The sequence below is a fragment of the Camelina sativa genome, chromosome 4 (assembly GCF_000633955.1).
Source record: "Camelina sativa cultivar DH55 chromosome 4, Cs, whole genome shotgun sequence".
Taxonomy (NCBI): domain Eukaryota; kingdom Viridiplantae; phylum Streptophyta; class Magnoliopsida; order Brassicales; family Brassicaceae; genus Camelina; species Camelina sativa.
In genome coordinates, this window is record NC_025688.1 from 23,618,073 (window position 1) to 23,625,414 (window position 7,342).

A 7,342-nucleotide genomic window follows, 5' to 3' on the forward strand; every position below is an offset into this window, starting at 1 on the left:
TTTTTTTTTTTTTTTTTTTTTTTCTGTTCTGATTGTCTTCTAGGTTATAAGTACGTGGGGAGTTCAGAATAAGATCGATTTTCTCTCATTATCTTATTGTCGACATGCAGAAGACGTTCGCCAGGTCCATTTTCTTTTCACAACAGTTTTTTTTTCATACTGCCTTTCATGTGACTCCTTTCTTTACTTACTACTGATTCGGAGCTTCTGATACATTTGAATTATCACTTTTTCTGCCACAACACAGGCCCGTGAGTTGCTTAACAGTTTGGGTGACCTCTCTCAAACACAAATATTTGCGAAGATTGAGAATGAAGAGGTAAGTTAATTGCATTCATTCTTTCTTTATATATATTTCCTTCTGTAACTTTTCCTTCATTGGAATTGGGGATGGTGCTGTTAATATTTACATGTGTCTTTGATTTTAGGGATTGACCCACTTTGATGAAATTCTACAAGAAGCAGATGGCATTATTCTTTCTCGTGGGAATTTGGGTATCGATCTACCTCCGGAAAAGGTATGTTGACTGTCACTCAAATTAATTTGTTTGGGTCCAAAGCCGACACATTTTCTAATTAGATTTGTGGGTGTCTCATTAGAATTTAGAGTATTAGTGATATTTTGGAGCGTACTAACTTGACCCTAAATCTTGCACAGGTGTTTTTGTTCCAAAAGGCTGCTCTTTACAAGTGTAACATGGCTGGAAAGCCAGCCGTTCTCACTCGTGTTGTAGACAGTATGACAGACAATCTGCGGCCAACTCGTGCAGAGGCAACTGATGTTGCTAATGCTGTTTTAGATGGTATGTTTAATCCCCGAAATATGTATGTTGTATATCTGGATCATAGTTTTGGTCATAACTTGAAGTGGGTTTCTTCCGTTTCACTGTCCGCAGGAAGTGATGCAATTCTTCTTGGTGCTGAGACCCTTCGTGGATTGTACCCGGTGGAAACCATATCAACTGTTGGTAGAATCTGTTGTGAGGTAGGCTTTATTTTCTAGTACTATGGTATTATGATTTCCACTGCGTTCTTAGCATCTCAATCATCTGAGCTATGATTTGTCATCTGCTTTTCTCTTACGCATTTTTGTACTTGTTTACAGGCAGAGAAGGTTTTCAACCAAGATCTGTTCTTCAAAAAGACTGTCAAGTATGTTGGAGAACCAATGTCCCACTTGGAATCTATTGCTTCTTCTGCTGTAAGTCTCTCTTCTGCGTCACCTACAAAAGCTGAGAATTTTCCCTGCATGTTGTTTATTTCAGTCATCATTTCTAATTGAGAGGCTTAATTTCTGCTTGATATCAGGTACGGGCAGCCATCAAGGTTAAGGCATCTGTAATTATATGCTTTACCTCGTCTGGAAGAGCAGCAAGGTTCACACCATTCCTTCTGGCTTTAACTATTCCTTCATTTAAATGCTTTGTAGCTGTCTACTGAATGTTTCTTCCATCTCTATGAAGGTTGATTGCCAAATACAGGCCAACTATGCCCGTTCTCTCTGTTGTCATTCCCCGGCTTACGACAAATCAGCTGAAGTGGAGCTTTAGCGGAGCCTTTGAGGTAAACTTCACTCTGATTGTGTGAATTTGGAAAACGAATTGGGATTTTTCTAATGCAACTTGCGGAATTTCAAATTCAGTGATTACAGTTGTTACTTAATTATGCTTGCGTATCCTATTTATCAATTGTCCACATTGATTCAAAGGGAATAGCAACTCTTAAATCTGCTGTATGATTGCAGATTAAAAGTTACACAAGTAAAACTTTTGTCATATATGACAACATTTTGATTATTGCTCAAACATAACATTGTGTTTGTGTATATTGTTGTCTCAGGCAAGGCAGTCACTTATTGTCAGAGGTCTCTTCCCCATGCTTGCTGACCCTCGTCACCCTGTAAGTCTCTATTGCAATAAGAATCTTTCAAATTTAGTGTTGTGGTTGCAATTGTAAACTCTAGCCCGGTTTGAAACCGTATTTTCTCAATGTATTGTGAAATCCTTTGCTCAGGCGGAATCAACAAGTGCAACAAATGAGTCAGTTCTGAAAGTGGCTCTAGACCATGGGAAGCAAGCCGGAGTGATCAAGTCACATGACAGAGTTGTGGTCTGTCAAAAAGTGGGTGATGCGTCTGTGGTCAAAATCATCGAGCTAGAGGACTAAAAGAAGCAGAGTCAGGAATGAGTCTCGTCTGTCTTTTTTTTTTTTTTTTGGTTACTAATCAATTTTCTTTCCTTCACTAAAACTCTTGGTGCTTTCCAAGAAATTACTTGCGATTCTTGTTTCGCCGGCGATATGCTAGATATCGGAGTGAAAATATTTCTCCTGGACTTCTGATTTTGTATTTTAGGAGATTGATGTTTCCAAGTTATGCTATAAACCACTTCCTACCTTATTCATAATATCTACATTCCTTAGTAAATAGTTCTATATCTATTTTCTTAGCAACATTGAGTTATCTAAAACTTTTATCAAAATATTGCAGTTGCTAGCCTGGCATACCCAATAAAATAGTGAAATCTATGTGTTTGAAACGTTAAAAACTTAGAAACCATTAAAAAATATAAGCAATTAAATCTCTTATTTTATTGATAAGAATGAAATACGAAGACTATATGCAATTATAAGTTTTCATATAAGATGCTATTACAATGAACTACAAATCTGCAAAAACGTGGAAGTTCTTGGAGTCAAGGGCAATGAGCCTAAGAGCTGCTATGGCAGCAGCAACAGACATCAAACTGAAGAAGGCAACGTTGAGCCAGTGCCATAGCTTTTGCAAAGGATTAAGCTTATTGTTCTTAGCTTTATAGTACATGTGGTTGGCTAGAATGAATGTGAGAGGGAATGTGCTCACTGCACCCGTGAGGCTCATGAAGTCCCCGAGGAACGGTAAGAGCGCTGAGAGAAGCGTGCTAACCGCTATGTACCCGCCTCTCGTCATGATCCTAAACAACAAGTTCTTCAAAGCCAATGGGTTTCCTTTGATACCAAACTTTGTGTCCATGTCGGACTTGCAAAAATCTACAACAAAAACTGAGTAAGAACGGATTGAGTCACAACGGTTTTCTGACTCTCGAGAAGAGAAACTTACGTGCAAAGAGATAACGGATTGAAGAATAGCAGAGATGTTGGCAAGGGCTTTGACCCAAACTGGGCCATTAACGTTGTTTAGAAGATATGCCGAGGTTGAGGATCCGTAAACCCAATATCCGACGAATACAACCGTGAACATCGGTAAAAGACCCACCGTGAATTGAAAGTATAGGGCCTTCATCATGTTTTTCACAACCGGTTGCTTTACTGTTGCCTATCATTGAGGGAAAAAGAAGTGTCAATAAAAAGGATCATTTATGCGTTTGCGTTTACATGTGAAATGCTTGTAACAAAATCATAATTTTGGATTGAAGTTTAAACATTTTAAGTAATATTAAACCTGCATATCTAGCTAAATGCACATAAGTAAACTTCACCTGAATTTCTGGAAGCATCCCAGTGTTGTTGAATACGAAAACTAGTGTTGCGGCTGCTCCAGTGATGGTAAAAAGTTTGTTTAATGGTGATCCTTGTATCTCGTAATCTCTTGAAGGTGCTTTGACTCCTACAAAAAGGAAGAACCTGAACTATATAAGTAGCTATAAAATCCAAAAGTAATGACTGAAGCCTGATCATCATCTATGTTTTACCATCTTTAACCGATAGCACAATTGCTACAATGATATAGATGAGGCTGAGGAAGGTAGAAACCGCAAGCCAGATCCCAAGAGCTGATAAATGAGGAATACCAATAGCAAAAACCGCACAAATCAGACCAGCAATGGCTATAAAATGAGGTAGTTTCATGGCATGATCATCCCTGAAAAGCACATAAACAGCCTGCAAGGAAAACAGAACACACACCCCAAGATAACTACCTTGGCTCACAAGAATCAAGAATCAAAAGAGAGAAAAATGTTTATTACCTTTAAGGCAGAACCAGCTAAAATGATGAATCCACAATTAATCATGAAAAGATTGACATATTGCAACACCCATGTTAGACGATAAGCCTTTCTACCGTAAATGAACCCGGCGAGGTCTCTATAGCGGATGTGCCTTTTGCCACCAAACTCATGAAGCTTGGCTATGAGAGTGTTTGCATAGAGTGAGATCGCAGTAGCAAGAATAAGACCAAGCACACCACCAATCCATCCTAAAGGAACCATGACTGTTCCTGAATATCCCAACACGTATGCGCTGTTTACACTTGTTGTCAGAACGAACGCTGCCTGGAACCATGAATCTGTACATTCCACGAAACATACTATTTAGCTTCTCCCACTATGCGACCACTATAAGGTTGTAAAACGTTTTCAAGGGTAGAGAGAGATATATTACAACATTTTTATCGCGTGCTTAACATTGAAACTAAAAAGAGGGGGAAAACGAACTACACACCGCTGCTAATCTGATGAGCAGTGTCAGGGATTTCGATATCAACATCTTCTCCGACATTGTTTATGCGGTTCTTAGAGTTCATTATTTTCAAATGGTTATTGTGTCTCTTGAGCTAAGCAGAGCCTTTCTCTTTATAATAAAACAATTAATCGGAAAAGACTATGGTGTGAAAATAAGAAGTGGCAGAGTAGATATTTAAAAGGTTTTAGAAATGACAAGTTGTTGAACAGTTTCCAAAAATGAGGTGAGCCGGAGATATTTCCTTTGGAATTGAGTGGTTCAAAGCTAGACACAAAAACCTGCATTATTCACAATCATTTACTGCAAAATGGGAATAATGTATGAACAAAGTCTACCAATATAACCGAAAACTCTAATGATAGTAATGTTGGACTTATCACAAAAACTTTCCAGAAGACAAACCAAATCTGTAAATATATGTGGCTGTGGAGATAATACACACTTTAAATGTTTCTTTTAGACCGTTGAAGTGATAGAGACATGTATAGGGGAAGTGAGTGAGTGTAGTTAGCTTGATCGATCATTAAAGAAGATTTTTTTGGACATTTATGCCGTCTTGTTGTTAGACAGAATAAGACTAGATACGAAAATATGTAATGAGACACGAAAGACAATAACAAGTCAAAAGTTTGAGAGTACTAATTTTTGACTTTTTTTTTTTGATCGTTTAAAAAGCAGCTGAGACCACACAGATTTCTTATTAGAGTTTTGACATTTTTCTTGTTTAGTTAATTAAAAAGTGGCCGGTACCTCTATATCAACATTTTCATGCCCAACCAATTTTGAGCCAATCTTGTTTGAATACTTAAAAATCATTATTTTTCAAATGTGACATCACAAGCAGGTTAATCCGTTGTAATTGAAATAATTCGTTTTTTTTTTGTTGTTTCTAAAGCATGTATAACACTGATTATAAATCCAAAGCTAGAATTTAAAGTCTTTACTTTTTGGTCAATCATTTTTAAGATCCCTAAATATCTTTAATTATTTGATTTATATCAAACGTAAGTAGGTAAAGAACAAAAAGCGCCCGTGGCCTAATGGATAAGGCGTTTGACTTCTAATCAAACGATTGTGGGTTCGAGTCCCACCGGGCGTGCCTATTCTTTTTTTTATTGTTACCATTTAATAGCCTAGCTCATTTCTTTTGACATTTTGGTCGGCCTATTCTCATACTTAGTATTAATTGTCGGTCTGTTATCTCGTGAGTAGTTTAGTAGTACAAACAACAGTGCTAATCAATTTTTAGCTAAGCCTTTAATTAAAATACACTCTTCCGTCATCGGTATTGCCACGTGTCAGCCGTCGATCTTCGTCTCTTCCCACGTAACCCTTTTTTTTTTTTTTCACTTGCGGAAAAAAAAATCGAAGCTCTCTCGATTGACAACATGAGATAGAAACAGAGCACTCTCACTTCATCGCCATCGCTATGGCTCTCGAGCATCATCATCACTTCTTTATTCTCCGTTTCTAAGGCGAGCGAGGTTTTTTTTTAGATAGGGGGCACATGGGGTCGTCTTTTTCGAACCTCAACGGTGACAGTAACGGTTTAGCAACCGGACCGAGTCTCGGCGATATACCTGAGAGCTGCGTTGCTTGCGTGATTCTTCACCTAACTCCGCCGGAGATTTGCAATCTGGCTCGTTTGAATCGAGCATTTCGTGGCGCGGCTTCGTCTGATTCTGTGTGGGAGAAGAAGCTGCCAAGTAATTACCATGATTTGCTTGTTCTGTTGCCTCCGGAGAGATATCAGAGTCTCTCTAAGAAGGATATTTTCGCTTTGCTCTCTCGTCCTATCCCTTTCGACGATGGTAATAAGGTTTGTTCGTTCAACTTTTGCTTTGGTTTGATTTGGAATTGGGAAATTAGGGCTTTTTCTTGTGTTTGTGGATGGGAATTGGGAATTGTGAAGCTATCTCTCTAAGGTTATAACAATGTCTTGTGTTGATGATAAATTGGCTACAGGAAGTGTGGATTGATAGATTGACAGGACGGGTTTGTATGGCGATTTCGGCTAGAGGAATGGCTATAACTGGAATTGAAGACCGTAGATATTGGAATTGGATTGCAACTGATGAATCAAGGTACATTGAAAACTTTACAAGGTTCAGCTATTAGATAACCTAAGGAGCATTGCAATACTTGGGTTATTTGATCCTGAGTTTGTTCAACTGTTTGATCCTTCTTAGTTCTCAGTTTCTTCTAGGTTTAGAACAAGTTTGAAAGTTTGCTTCAGCGTTACAGTTTTGATGAGTGGTCTATTTATATGTATGTGATTCAGCTAGCTTTTAGGTTTTGGAATATTACTTATTGTTATGGTCTATCAAGACTTGCAGACTGGTTAGGCTAATGACAAATATCAAGTTTCTGCATTAGAGGATATATATTCCATTTGAAAGTAGAATACACTCATGCAACATTACATTCGTTGATTCTGTTTACTTTGACAGGTTCCATGTTGTAGCCTACTTACAGCAGATTTGGTGGTTTGAAGTAGATGGGGTGGTGAGATTTAATCTTCCTCCTGGTGTATACTGTCTATCATTCAAAATACACCTTGGGAGATTCTCGAAAAGGTTGGGAAGACGTGTTTGCCATTTCGAACACACACACGGTTGGGAGTTGAAGCCTGTTCGGTTTTCGCTTTCAACTTCAGACGGGCAAGAGGCGTCATGTGAGTATTATTTGGCTGATAAGGAAATAGGTGGGGAACACAGAGGATACTGGAGAGAGTATAAGGTTGGAGAATTTGTTGTTGGTTGCTCGGAAACATCAACTGAAGTCCGATGGTCGATGAAACAGATTGATTGCACACATTCGAAAGGTGGAATCTGTGTGGATTCGGTATTCATTATCCCGATCGAGGTGAAGCGACGCAAGA

The 7,342-nt window shown here is 38.5% G+C and overlaps 3 protein-coding genes and 1 non-coding gene across 5 annotated transcripts in view; 3 read left to right on the top strand and 1 right to left on the bottom strand.

Annotated features, from left to right (window-relative positions):
• LOC104782078 (pyruvate kinase 1, cytosolic) overlaps positions 1–2,398 on the top strand; it is a gene marked incomplete at its 5' end in the record, with an annotated part of 7,364 nt that extends 4,966 nt beyond the window's left edge. Inside the window, 10 exon segments of the mRNA XM_010506901.2 lie at positions 44–124; positions 248–319; positions 429–518; positions 659–803; positions 897–985; positions 1,106–1,201; positions 1,309–1,376; positions 1,464–1,563; positions 1,840–1,899; positions 2,014–2,398. Coding sequence (XP_010505203.1) covers positions 44–124; positions 248–319; positions 429–518; positions 659–803; positions 897–985; positions 1,106–1,201; positions 1,309–1,376; positions 1,464–1,563; positions 1,840–1,899; positions 2,014–2,166 — 954 coding nt within the window.
• LOC104782079 (proline transporter 3) lies at positions 2,200–4,611 on the bottom strand. The gene is given in 7 exon segments (XM_010506902.2): positions 2,200–3,012; positions 3,015–3,027; positions 3,098–3,313; positions 3,477–3,604; positions 3,690–3,879; positions 3,966–4,285; positions 4,441–4,611. Coding segments are annotated over 7 exon segments (1,302 nt in total). The 5' UTR covers positions 4,523–4,611; the 3' UTR covers positions 2,200–2,659.
• Positions 5,488–5,560, top strand: TRNAR-UCU. Its single transcript has one exon. It is a non-coding gene; the product is annotated as a tRNA-Arg (tRNA).
• The window catches only part of LOC104782080 (F-box protein PP2-A15-like), a 2,188-nt gene continuing 641 nt past the window's right edge, over positions 5,796–7,342 (top strand). Inside the window, exons 1-3 of one of the 2 annotated variants that reach the window (XM_010506906.1) lie at positions 5,796–6,280; positions 6,427–6,545; positions 6,912–7,165. In XM_010506906.1, coding sequence (XP_010505208.1) covers positions 5,969–6,280; positions 6,427–6,545; positions 6,912–7,165 — 685 coding nt within the window. In that variant the 5' untranslated portion in view covers positions 5,796–5,968. The remainder of the gene's footprint in view (positions 6,281–6,426; positions 6,546–6,911; positions 7,166–7,342) is intronic. The other variant, XM_010506904.1, reaches the window with a different exon arrangement.